This window comes from Wolffia australiana, chromosome 11, assembly GCF_029677425.1.
Source record: "Wolffia australiana isolate 7733 chromosome 11, ASM2967742v1".
Lineage (NCBI taxonomy): Eukaryota > Viridiplantae > Streptophyta > Magnoliopsida > Alismatales > Araceae > Wolffia > Wolffia australiana.
In genome coordinates, this window is record NC_135845.1 from 13,832,310 (window position 1) to 13,846,302 (window position 13,993).

Genomic DNA, 13,993 nt, shown 5'->3' on the forward strand with positions numbered 1-13,993 from the left:
TAATCTGACCAGGTGACGAAGATCGAGAAGGCAGGGAGGTGACGTTGGTGGCACCAAGGACGTGACGATGACGAGGGAAGAGGACGTACGAGGAAGAGTTCATGACGGTCTACCCGAAGGCGATTCGGGGTTGAAGCTCGTGCACCAAAGATCGTGACGTGCTATCGGAAGACTCCTATGCAGAAGCAACTCTGTAAGTTGGGTTAGGGTACCTTACAAGGGAGGATCCTTAGTAAGGTTATCCTGAGTCCTAATTTAGACTCAAAGGGGGGCCTTGGATTGACTCGATCACTAAGCGGATCGAGGAACCAAGTAAATCTAAGTGTTTGAGAGAAAGAAGGTGAAAGTCAAATCAAGGAATCTTAAAAGCTAATTAGGCAAACAATAAGTAGATAAGCTAATTCACCCCCCCCTCTTAGCTTCCAACAGCTATGTTGAATGTGCGACTCACACTACACAACGTAGGTACCTGTGCAGGTGAGGAGTCAGTCGGTCCTAGAAACGGTGGCTGTAGCGTGAGGCACAATTTTAAGAGCGAATGTGCTGCAACCTAGGGGCTTAAGGTCTTGGAAATCTGCACAAACTTGTTTTCGAGTAGCTAATCAAAATATTAAATGGACTCAAATGCATGCCTGCATATGATAGGTGTAACTTTACTTCGTTACTTCGTAACCTTCGGAACCTCTTGCAAAACAATGTGGCCACCCTCACCTTCGCTTAATGCGCTACTTTTACTCCCTAATCTCTATCACGTAAGGCGTGCCAGTCACTATTTAAATGACTTAACAAATACCAGCTAACGGACCTAACCCCCACCAATAACTAAGATTGCTCGGGGTTGGATAATCTATCAAATGCTGCTTAAGTGTGGAGGATATAGGTTGTTTAAGAAGAGAGAATCATTGGTTCCTTATAGTCATTTCTCTTTTCTATCGTGACAACTCATGTTCCCGTATCCCGCTCGTTAACTCGCCCCTGATGGAATTTGGCTTCGCTGCACCCATTCCTTGTCAAGAAACTCAGGTTGATGGCCAATCCTTGTGATGCATTCCCTGCCTACTTGCTCTTATCCAAAGGCATCACATGCGTGCAGCCATCGTAATATATATATGCCATTCATTGTTGCGTTTATACAAAAAAGATGCAATTAATACGAAGTAATTAGGAAAATTTTTAAATGATATTTTTAATTTATTCATGAAACAAATCATGCTAAACCATATATCATTTAAAATTTTAAAATAAATACTTTAACCTATTTTAAATGAAATTTTGATAAAATTTATCCTCATAATTTATTTACATGTATTCTAATTAAATTTCACTTTGAAACTTAGAGGGAATACAACAATAATATTTTTATTTTTTATTGAGTTGATTTTACTAAATTTCTTACACGGTTCAAGTTTAAAAATGATTAATTTTTTTAATTGAAAAAAAATTAATTTAAAAAAACTTCCATTATTTCTGGATGTATATTACCTTCCATGTTGATGGGGCAGGATTAGGGATTGAAGTTAACATTGTTAGCTTGTGGGAAAAATTTTGTTTAAGATTCAAGATGAGATTTTTTCTTTAATATCTTGTTCCAATTAGATACCTATTAATTATCTCAACCAGTTGTCATTAAATGCAATAGAACATGACCTCTATCTTTAAAGGAATTTGCCATATTCTCTCCAAACATCTTTTTCCAAAATAGCATTCACAGATGATGTGATCATCAATCCAGTGAACCTGATCCTTGCCCTCTATTGGAGAAAGCTGATCTCTCAGGCAAACTGGTTCAGCCTCCGCATACTTATCTCAATCCTTTCCAAAAATTAAGTATGACGCTTAATTTATGATAACATTACAAAGTTAGTAGAGGGAGAAAGGGAGATTAATACAAGGGTTTGCCGCCCTTAAGCATGCCAAAGAGGTGATCTAGGACCTGGACACCGCCATCACGGAGGCCGGAGTGCATAAACTCGTTGGTGATCCAAAGCCTGATCCCAGAAATCTGCGCTGCCGTCTCCATTGACAGCTTGAAGTTCACATACACATCCTCATAGTACACTGCCGCCGCCACCGGCACCTGCCATGTCAATACTCAAGCACAAGAGTCAACATGACAGTCAAAAAATAAAGATTATGAGATGATAACATAAGTCAATGCCTTGTGTACATAGCCATAGAAAGGTTAAGTTGATAAATTTCATACACGTCATATTTCTTCATGTCAATGGTCAAGCACCAGCGTCAACATGACAGTAAAAAAAATAAAGATTACGAGATGATAAAATAAGTCAATGCCTCGTGTACATAGCCAGAGAGAGGTAAGTCGATAAATCTCATACAGGTCATATTTCTTAGTAAGAGAGAAAGAGAAAGAGGAAATGGAAGTCTCATTCAAATTGGGATGAAATGGGTGGGAGAGGAAGATAATAAATAAAAAGATGGATAGAGAGAGAGATGGATGAAGTGTAGATAAGTGGGGGGAGAGAGAGAGAGAGAGAGAGAGAGAGAGAGAGACCTCGTTCTTATTCAAGGTAGCGACATCGTAGAGGGGAGGCCAGTCCTGCTTCTCAGAAAGCAAGTGAGCAGCCTCTTTTAAATGCCTCAGGGCACCGACCTCTTCAAATACCCACGGAAACACCATCTGAAGAAACCAATAAAAAATATGATATAAAAACGGGTTAGTAATGAATATCTCACAATTTTCAAAAAGAGAATCTTCAATACACCCAAATGACATATTTTTGCTCTTCTTGTAATGAAGCCAAGGAAAATTTAATACATTGATCCTGATCAACAGATAACTCAAGGAGAAATTATATCCCAAAACAATGATAATTTCCCTCACCTCTCCCGTAAAATAAACAGGCCTGTTCTCCCTCGCAGATTTGACAGGGTCAAATACATTTTCTAAAGAGTTTCTGATTTTTTGCGCCGACCATCTTGATGGAGCGCCCTATTCATTTTTGGCAACACGAGTCAGTGAAATAATACACACAACAGGGAATCAAGAGACTCGATTAGTAAGTACTCAGTTAAAAATACCTGGCAATAAATTGATTCGTGCAAAAGGGCATAGAGCGGATTTGTATCAAACGCAACCCAGTTTTCAAACTGCACAAAAAGGTACATAAAATGTTGATTGAATCCGTAAAATTATATCATGTCTAGGGTGAAGATTATTATATATGAGAGCCTGGACCGTTAAACCTTGAATAAATATGAACTTTCTGACAGAGGAAAGAAGGGAACTTCCCTCCTAAAAGGAGATCCACAAATATAAAAAAGGAAATCTAGACAAAGGAAATGACCAAAATATCCCAAGAGGGACCAGGTTTACCATCAATTTCTTACAGATTTCAAGAAGTAATAACTGATGCGTCTCGGCGAACCAGGAACTAGTATGGGATCCCAAGCTCTCTCAAACCTGTGAATCAAACCAGAGAACAAAATTAAAAGGATTTCACGAACATCTGAAAGGCATGGAAACACACAGATACTGTTTGCCATCACCGATGACTATGAAGAGAGGATGATGACAAGCAGTCATAGTCCCTGTCACAGCGATGATGATGACGCTGACGATGATGATGATGATGACGATGATGATGACGATGACGATGATAACAAAGATTTTATCTCGTCATCACCTCTCATCACTTTCCCTCTGTTAACTTATCTCAAACGACAAGAGACCAAGAGAAAATCATCATTTTAATCATCATTCATCCGCGGCCAGGATAAAGATGACAAAATCCTCATCGTCACTCAAGCTACGAGAGACGACAAGACACGATGATGGGTTTTGGATGAAGTCCTCAAACATTGCTCACAGATAATGCAGACGTTCAAATCCTGAGCTAGAACCCAAGCAGACGAGCCCAAGGCTCTGGAGCCCTCTGGGGGTCAGTCTACCCCCAGATGGAAGAGGCACCTGACACACAATTTAGATAATATTAAATTCTTAAAAAATTCTCAAAAAATTATTCTCGCTGATTTACTATTTAATAGACTTACCCCACCACCTTCGGCTTCGCTCAAGTGCAGAACAAGATCGTTAATAACAGAAATATCCTGAGGAAACCGTTTGTAGTATTTCTCATTCTGCTGTATGACTTGGTCAAAGCATGCTTTGTAAACTTCATCAGCAGTACAATCCTTTCCGATTGGTGGAAGCCCACCGGTCAAAAGAACATTTTTCAGGCCTTGCGGTGCAAAACTCAAATAAGTGACAGCACAAAATCCGCCGTAGCTCTGTACAGAAAAGATCAATAAATTGGAAAATCACTCGCGACAAAAAAAATCAGAGATGAAAATAAAAAAAACTAATATTTGAGGTATAACTTTGAACAGCCAAAATCATGAGAATGCAGAACTTTATCCATGGCTAATTAAAAGATAGTATAAGATTCAAACAAAGATAATGAAATTTAATAAGATTCAATGTAATACCTGGCCCAGCACCGTCCATGGTTCTGCACGGGGTACAAGCCGTTGACGAATAAACTCACAATCATTCACTATATTATCTGCTCGAAAATGTTTAGCAAATTCAACCAGTTTCTCTGCTGAGGAGAATTGCATCATAGAAGAGACTGTCAAAGGAGTCGACAACCCAGTTCCTCGCTGCCAAGCATAAAATATACACAATTAAAATTACATCAATAAAAAATAAATTATCAAAGAAAAGCAACCTGGAGGAGAACCAGTTTAATCCTTCTTGTAACTATTTTTTTGTAACTATAAAGTATTGGGTTGATCACCAAAGTTCGGATGATCTTTATTTTCTCTTTCAATAGAATAATAATAATAATAAAAAGTAACCTGGTCCAGAAAAATCACTCGATGTTCTTCACAAGCTTTCTTCAGCCATCCACTGGCCTCAGTCGGACGAGGACTTTCAAACCCCGGCCCCCCTTGCAAGTAAACCAGGAATGGCATAGCCTGAGCTTCTTTTCCCGCTGCAAACTCACGATTCAAGAAGAAGTAAAAAGAAAAAAAAATCCAAGAATGTGAAAATAAACACGAACACACATAATTAACATTCAACCGCCACATACCCATTACAACTTCCCGCACAAAAACGGAGATTTTGAAGCCATCCGCCGAGGAATAATCAAGCGGAACGCTGAATCGATGATTCCTGAGGTTCAGATCAGGAACAGAGTACCAATCTCCAATCTCGTGATCATCCACCATCTTAGAGCTCCCAATCGACCAAGATACTCCAACTCCGGCCGAGAAAATCCCTCTTCTTCCGCTAAAACCAGAGACAAGACGAAATCTACGGCGATGAAGAACAAAAACAAGCCTCGGATCGAAGAACTTGCCCAACGCCGGCGCCGCCGCCACCGCCGCCGCTATCATCTAACTCTCTCCTTCGATCTCATCCTCTTCTCTCCTCCCGCCACGTGGTACTTTATATTTAAATAATTTAAATACTGACTTCGTCATCCGTCTGCCGTCTATGGCTTTCGATGGGTAGCAGAAGAGTTTACGAGCGGATTACGAGGTCAATGAATGTGATCCTTTCCAAAAGTCGGAGGCAGATGACAGTATCAAGACGGATAATGATATCGGATGTATGTACTGTAGCTACCGAAATCTGAAATCGTCATCAGATATCCGATTCGGCATCCGTCCTGATACGGTAATCTGATGTGGGTATCCGGATGGGCGAACACTAATTGAATCTGAAGATTAAGAGGAAGGTGTTGGTCACGGATTGGATGGAAGTCTTCTAGTCCCCCTCCTGCCCGTCCCTTGGCGGTACCCGTCACCGGTCCCTGAACCTTGACAGATAGTGTTCGCTCGTCTTATATCCGGCTTGGGATGAATTTTGACAATTTTAGATACTGGATATCAGATATCAGATATCAGACGGATGACGGTGGGGTTGGGATGTGGCAGACCCCAGTACTGGTTACTGAAATCCGGTGTTCGGATGTCGGATGATTTTTTAAAGCGTCGTTTTCCCATATGGAAGAAAATTTCAAAAAGAGGATGCATACGAAAGATTTGTGACTATCTGTAGCATAGTCAGCCGACTTTGACCTGTAGTGAGATGAGAATTAGTGGTCGAGCTCAGGTCAGACTACCAAGTCCCTAGCTGACTTCCCTCTGTATTCTAGACTTCTTGGCCAATCAATGTAAGTTCAAATTATGTTAATGGAACTAGTAACCAAAAACTATAGATTCAAATCACTAATTACATGCTAGAGGCTTTCTAAAATGCTCACAACAAAAACATAAGTTGCCCCTTTATAATTTATTTTACCCAATTTTAAGTCTAAATTAGTTACGCCAATGCATACCGTTGTGAGTTTAATTCTAATAAGAAAATCTGATGTTAGTCAATTATACCAAAACATGTTGACCATGTAATGGTATGAGTTGAAATATGATGAGTCAAACTGGATTATCTAAAAATTAATAAATTCAAATAAAGATTTGTCTATATTTTTTAATATATTTCATTGTATTCTTCTTTTCTTATTAATTTTGTCTAACCATGATCTTAATATGGCCCTCTACATATTAACATTAAAACCAACATCAATTATATATTAACCCTACATTATTCGTGTCATATACTACCACAATATGGATTTTAAATGATTTTGCAGTATTCTTGTTCATGTTTCATAATGATTTTAAATTTATGTTACAATTAAGATGATATTCTTGTAATATCTTCTTCGCCATTCTCTGCTTCAAATTAAATAGGGCTTGAAGGTAAGCCATATCATATGTGAAGGATGTAGATGTAAAAACTAAAATACAAGTATGGCGGCTAGGATTCAAACCTTGAGATGATTCAACAACCCCATATTTGTCATCTAAGTTCATGTTGACATTGATGTACTACAGCTTATTTTCTTCATGGAGCCAGCACTTCATTGATTATTGGTGATAGGCATGATCTCTCGTAAGTAACAATAGCATGCCCAGCTGAGATCAATCTTGTAATTGTAGCATTCATCGTACAAGAAAACAATAATTCTCTTGTAACGAATATAAGGGAGTCATTTTTCTCCTATGCTAGCCTACCAAGAGAGGGGCATGAAAACCCTTTGTCCCACCCAACCTCTGCCAAACATGCATTAAACACATCCATAGATGACCCTCCATTCCTTATTCCTCTGGCTTATAGATGCATTACTCATTGTCATGGCAAAGACCTGCCAAAATCTTAGATCCAAATGAGAATGCCCTACAATTTTTTTGAAGATGTGGACCTCGCTAAGTAGTCCAATCTCTTCCCAAATCTGGATAATAAGTGTTATCGTGTTCTTGCCATTGTGTTTACCTATGAGATTTTGAATGGAAAGTACTCACTTTCAATTTACACTCTTTGTCTCCACTCAATGAACATTGACGTTTGAAAGGTCAGTACTTTTCTCTGTAATTCATGCATCTGTAGTTAGGGACACTATCTGGATGTCATCCCATAACTTCTTCAACGCCTTCTTCATGCATCCATGCATCTAGATCATCCAATACTTAAGGACCTCAGCACTCAGGAGGTCAAAGTTGACCTGCATTGCCTTATCCTACAGATCCTTGAATGCTGCATTCTAAACAATGCTTCAAGGAGTATCATTAAAGAAAAGAAAATGTGTAATAAAATATTGTGTCATCTAAGGCATGGCCATTTCAAGGTTGATGTTGTATCACCTCTCCATGGGATTCACTATCCATAGATTTGGTAATAGATGGTTACTAATTCTTGGTAACACCCTTCAGTTTCATCATGTTGTGAAGGATGATACACCTTTGAATGTCTCCGAAAGACAGTAGTGCATATGTCCACCTGCTGCTTTATCCCTTTCTTCTTATTGTGTGAGTTCTTCTCGTGATACATGAGGCTGTGCACAACCCATTACCAATTAGTGTGAATAAATATATGATGATAGATATGTTCAATCATGTGTGACTTTGGCCCCCATCAGATGTTTTGTTGTGTGAATTCCCATGTTGTTAAGTTTCTGCCAAATATGTATCTTGGGCCAAGACATTAATACCAAATGCAATTTCAATTCTAAACTTCATTAGAATATGATCAGACTTTTGGGCAGAATTTGTATAGAGAAACCTAAAATAAAATATTGTACTCAAATAGTAATAGAATCAATAAAAAATTTAAACAAAACAGATTAACCATCATGAAAACATAACACATGTCAAATTAAGGTAATTTTCCAAAGGACAACCAAAGACTAAAGTTGATTTCAGTGTAATTCACTGATGAATCATAAATCAAAACAACAAGAATTTTTATACATATGAACTAAAAAAGAAATTAGAATAAGAAGGAAAATGTTAACAAGAATAAGGGTGAGTAAAGAATAGGAGTGAGTGATGGCGAAGCCCTCAATGTATCCGCATTTTTTTCCTAGGTTTAGTTAAAGTTCATGTTTAAATAAACTATGTACTAGTGGTCTTAAGAGGGGGACCCTTTCCTAATGGGTTCCCCCCTCTTGGATCCCTCCTTAGGGCCCATTATCCTCCCTACATAACGGAAGGAGAGGGCGCCCGACGGAAAAAAGTCTTCTTGAATCTTTGGAAAGAAACCCGTTCCATTTTGAGAGTAGGAGAGTGAAAGGGCGGACGGGACGGGGCCGACTTTGGCCGCCGTCCCGTTCCACCCATCCCCCGCCCGTTCCGTCAAAATGGGTCGACGGAACCCTAGGCGGCCGCCGCCGCCAGGGTCCCAGGTCGGAGGACCGCCACCCGAATCGCGGGGCCGCCGCCCGAGTAGGGGCCGCAACCGCCCAACCCGCGCGCCGCGCGCCGCCGCCAACAGCCGCCCGCCGCGCCGCCGCCGCGCCACGCCGCGCGCAGCGCGCAGTCGCAGCCACCGCGGCAGCGCGCGCAGCGCGGGCGCAGCCAACGCAGCAACCGCAGCCGCCATCAGCGTAGTGGCAGCAGCCGTCCGTAGCCGCCGGAGCCGCGCACGTCGCTGGCCGCACGGGGTCACACGGTGCCCATGCACGGCCGCCCGCTACCCCGCGCCACGGTCCCCGCACCCCCGGTCGCGGCCTGCACTGGACCGCCCTCCCGAGGGCCCCATTGCCATGCACGCATCTCGAGGATGCCACGACAGCCCGTTACAGGCCTAATTCCATGGGCCGCCGTCATTCTCGGTGGCCCGATCTGGCCCAAGCCCGAGGCCTGTTACTCTGTAGGAGGTCCATTACCGCGGCCACTCTCCCGGCTATCTCTGGCCGCCGCCGCCGTTATCTCCGGCTGTCGCCACCGCTACCATCCTTGGCCGCCGCCACCTCCAGTCACCGTCATCTCTGGCCGCCGCCACTGCCATCTCCGGCCGCCGCCTCACTGTTGCTGACCACCGCGGCTTACAGCACGACGTTGCCCATGGCCGTCTTATGCAGCTGCTAGTTCGCCGTCGTCCTCGCCATCCGGCCGGCTGAACAGCCCCCTTCCACCGATAGTCGGGCCCACCAACGCCCCGAAGACTATCCGTGGAGCACCGACCACCTTGGAGAATGGTCACCCTCGCTTCTACGAATTGAGGCCCCGCGTAGGACCTTTCCGGGACACCCACCGACAAGCGGGACGTGCAGTCCAAGATGAACGTCCCCGAGAGGGACAGGCGGACCCACGCTCCCGCTGGAGGACAATGAAAATAAGTGAGAACGATAATAACAGGAAGGACAAGGAGAATAAGAAGAAAAGGAGAAGGGGAAAATAGAGAGGAACAAGAAAAAAATAAGATGGGGAAGGAGAAAAATAAATAAACAGACAAGAAGAAGAAGAAAGAAAATGAGAAGGAAAAGAAGCACGAATGAGGATGAGGAGAAAGAGAATAAGAAGAAGAATAAGCACAGATAGAGATATCTGTGACTGGCAAGCCAATAACATATTCCATATTGTGTTCCATGTTCATTAATAGGATATATTCATTATAGTGCACACGTGATGCTTACAACGAAGTCCATGAATACATGATCAGACTTAGTGAATCATGATGAGATCGTAATAAAGGTGACCACTAGTCTTTAAGCATGTGTTCTAAATATTCCTATTCATAGGATAATCAAGAAGGACATCAAAGTATCTGTATGGAATAACACTATCTAGGCTCACTCATATGATGAGTAAGGCCGGTCCCGTAGCCATTAGTATGGAGACAATAAGGATTAACAGTGGGTGCTCTTTAGTAGAAAGAGTTCACTGAATTTTTTGGTATGAATCCCTCAATGGTATTATACCAAACTATCAATTAGGTTAATTCACATTATGGTTGTGTAAGTCATTTGTCTTCAACATAAGAGAAGACAACTCAAGGAAGACGATGCAATGAAATCCTTGGGCAAGGTAGTAAAATATCAAAGAAGAGTTCTCCGATGATTTCTGATGAAGCAAAAATGGGGTGTTAATTTTGTGTCATTGTTATTATTTTTGCTTCAATCAAATAATTTTTTGTAATTTTTAAACTTACTCAGAATTGTATGTTGTTGAGTAAGGTCATATCCATTGGGATTGGCTCTTAGAGGTATAGTTTAATGAGTTGGGAGAATAGGGAAGAATGATCTGATATTATAATAATAGTAGGTAATTAAATGAATGGTGAATATTATTAATTTTATCTAGGTTTTTGTAAAGAGAATTCCCCCTATATATTTTATTTAGACTCCAATTTTATATTGAAGTAGTGGAGGTCTATTAATGATTTTAGGAAATTTTTATAGATTTTTTAGAAGTCATTTGGTAGAGGAATTTTAAGACTCAAATCTTGCATGCAAGCTGTTTGACCAAATGCCTAGAAGAAGAAATGGATTGATAGTGTACTTTTATAGGGAACTAAATTGATTTTTAATGTATTTTTATCTAGAAGGTATGTAGAATAGAAAGTATAACTTCCTCAATGTTATAGTAAAAAATTTTATATTTTTAATTGGTCAAAAAGTATTTTAAAAACTTATTAAAATTTGTGTTGAAGCCACGTATATCACGTGTTTGACGAAATGTTCAGATGAATAAAAATGCTTCCTATACGATTTTTGGTCAATTCTAATTAATTTTTATATCAAGATAAGACTAAGGTGAATGAAATTCGTGACTTACCAGACTATGCCATTGAGTGGATGAACGCTGGGGGCTTCAGATCTTCTCACTCGACGGCGTGGCCTTCCTGGTTTGGCACACAAATTCTTCACCCTCTCTTCTCACTTCTCTCACAGATCTCCCATCAGGTCAAGGCTCTGTCACGGCCATTGACCGAGAGAACCAAGAGAAATGAGAAGGAAGAAGGCGAATTGGATTTCTGCAACAGGTGGAGGTCGCCGACTGCTCCTGATCCCGCTTCGTACACGTCGTCCTTCATGTAAGCATTTCACTTTCTCTCCTCTTCTAACACTCTCCTACTATTCTCCCTTCAGGTCATGGGCCTGTCACACCCGTTGGCCGAGAGAATCAAGAGAGAGGGGAAGAGAACGAGGATCTTCCCCCAAAATGTTATTTCAAAAATGATATTCAGAATTCGGTGAAGAAAGATGCGTGAATTGGAGGCTTTTGGCCCCCTTTGACGGCTTGGGTGGGACCTCCCAGGCTGTTTGATGGAGGGGGGCAGCCTTGGAGGTCCTGTCGTGCCGTTGGATCACCCAATGGTCCCCCTCGTCGGCCAAAAACGGTCTCTGGCCTGTGGCGACGACGGCCAGGGCCAAAATTGGACGAAAATGCCCCTGGTCATCCGATTTCCCTTGATAAACGTCCAATGACTGCGATTAAATCACAGCCGTGGACCCTCCTTATGGTGCACCCCAGTCGCCGCTACGTCAATGCCCTATCAGCATGCCTAATTAGCTGCCTCATCAGCGGTGTTTCTTCTGATTCACTAGCCAAAGGTCCCGCGATCCACGTCAGCGCCAAGGGACCAATCATAGCCCTAGAAAAATAGCAAGAAAATATATTAATATGATAGATAAATCTCACCATCTGATCTTCGTTAATAAGATCGGACGGTTGAGATCATGTCCATCTCTTAAAAATAGCTTTGGGCCGTGTTGGCTCGAAGCCTGGTCTTGATTTCTTGCTTTTTCTTCCTTTAGATCGCGGCCCGTTGGGCCGTGATCACACGATTAAGTGGCCCGGCCCGCTGCAACAATACAACAGTGGGATTCTAAATCCCATATTGAAGATATTTAAAAGACACAACGCTATATAAATGTCGAAATATACTCTCTACTTAAATAAAACCACTACCTCTTGAGTGTGTTCTCCTCTTGCCTGTGGGCGTGCTTGTTTGGGCCTATGCTCCTTGTGGCCGGCTGGGTGTGTCCCTACTGGCGCTACCTTTCTGGCTGTGGGCTGGCTTGAGCCCCGCGCTCGCCGGCCTACGGCTGGCTTGGGCTCTACGCACCTGGTGGGCTCCTTAGCCGGCCCACAAAAGACAATATTTGTATTTATATATATATATATTTCTTTATTCTTCATTTCATTAATTTTCTCCATTTCTTTCTTCTATTTATTTTCACCAACTTTGTTTTCTTCCCTGCAATAACATAGATACATACTAAATTGAGCATTAGAAAATGTTTTAAACATATTTTTACTAGGAAATTCTTGAGTATGTAGAAAATGCATAAAAATGACATTGAAATGAAATTTTAATCACTTGCTCTATTTAGTGCATGAAATGTAAAATTCTTTAAAAAATGGAGAAAATACACATGAAATGATCCCAAAATGACTTTAAAATATGTATGATTACATGACACATTTCGGGTCTATCAATTTCCTCAGAAGATTGAATAGGAATTGATAGTTGACCATACCCAAAGTCATCCTAGGATCATCAAGTGGATGAGGGACTATATATACATGGTAACCGATGACGAACATGTTCCATGAGTGAGTCGATACACAGTCATTTGTATCTTCTAGAGCACGAAGTGTAGCGTAGCATCCCACGTGTTCAAGACTCAACCTATCAATTGGGTTAAATCGATACGCGATTATTAATCTATATGATGCTATAGTTAATTAATTTGGAAGGCCAATAAAGGTTATTGTGCCGCTGGAATCATTAACTAGATTGATACATGGGACTAGAGGTTCACACGTAAATGGTCTTTTGGACATCGAAAGATATACTTAAATTTTGGGGGGTTTTATGAAAAATAACCACTTAGTATAAATAGGGGAATGCCTTGAACAAAATTCACAAAAGCTATAATTACTCAGGAGTCTTCGCTTTCTTCTCCCTTCTCCCCACAGCTCCACTCCATTCCCAACGTGATCAAGATGGCGTAACAATGGCAATAGAGGTTGAACAAAGCTCATCAAGGTAAAGGAGGGGATTCAACATGGCAAGAATCACATGGATATGTCTAGAGGTTGCACAAATGAGCAGCGCCACACGACTTGCTCAAGAATCAAATGAATCACAGATGTGATCCGTGTCGAGGTTATTCATTTTATGTTTTAATGATGTTGTCATGATTCCGTTATCTCTTTCACTACAAGGAGTCATTGTGTTTCATCCATATCGAGGCCTTAGAACCCAACAGAGACTAAGAAAAAGGATAAGAAGGCAAAGAAGGAGATGAACATGGAGATAGAGAACAAGAAGTAGAAAGGCAAGAAAAAGATGAAGACATAGAACATCAAGAAGAAGAAGGATAAGGAAGAAGATGAGGAGTAGAACATGATAAAGGCATGGAGGAGGAAGGAGCAAGAGAATACATATTCTTTGTGTGACATTTTCCACCTCAACTTTGTCCCAGCTGGCCATTGTTTGATACCTCGAATTGATGTCACTGTCCCTCACCACTTGTCATACTACATGTGACTCACTGCTCATCTCACATATAAACTAACTCCCAAGGGGTTTGAGGTTGGCACCACATGATGAATCTAATAACATATTTAATGTATTATTATACTTGTAAATAATATAGTGTTATTATCAATATGTCGGATATCAGAAAATTAATATTTAGTATTCTCATCCATACCAGAAGCCAAACAA

The 13,993-nt window shown here is 41.2% G+C and overlaps 1 protein-coding gene across 1 annotated transcript; it reads right to left on the reverse strand.

Annotated features, from left to right (window-relative positions):
• Positions 1–1,813: 1,813 nt before the first annotated feature.
• LOC144709510 (alpha/beta-Hydrolases superfamily protein) lies at positions 1,814–5,422 on the reverse strand. The gene is made up of 10 exons (XM_078583086.1): positions 5,058–5,422; positions 4,822–4,958; positions 4,450–4,623; positions 4,015–4,251; positions 3,831–3,931; positions 3,352–3,424; positions 3,043–3,111; positions 2,846–2,953; positions 2,516–2,641; positions 1,814–2,077 (listed from the first exon to the last, which is right to left on the reverse strand). Exons 1-10 carry the CDS (start codon positions 5,362–5,364, stop codon positions 1,883–1,885), a joined length of 1,527 nt encoding a protein of 508 aa, XP_078439212.1. The 5' UTR covers positions 5,365–5,422; the 3' UTR covers positions 1,814–1,882.
• Positions 5,423–13,993: the final 8,571 nt, after the last annotated feature.

Coding starts and splice junctions, on each gene's coding strand:
- LOC144709510 (XM_078583086.1), bottom strand. CDS start 5,364: ATGATAGCGGCGGCGGTGGCGGCGGCGCCGGCGTTGGGCAAGTTCTTC. Junction 4,624..4,821: donor GAGTGATTTTTCTGGACCAG/GTTACTTTTTAT, acceptor TATGCTTGGCAG/CGAGGAACTGGGTTGTCGAC. Junction 3,112..3,351: donor GTTATTACTTCTTGAAATCT/GTAAGAAATTGA, acceptor CTTTTTGTGCAG/TTTGAAAACTGGGTTGCGTT.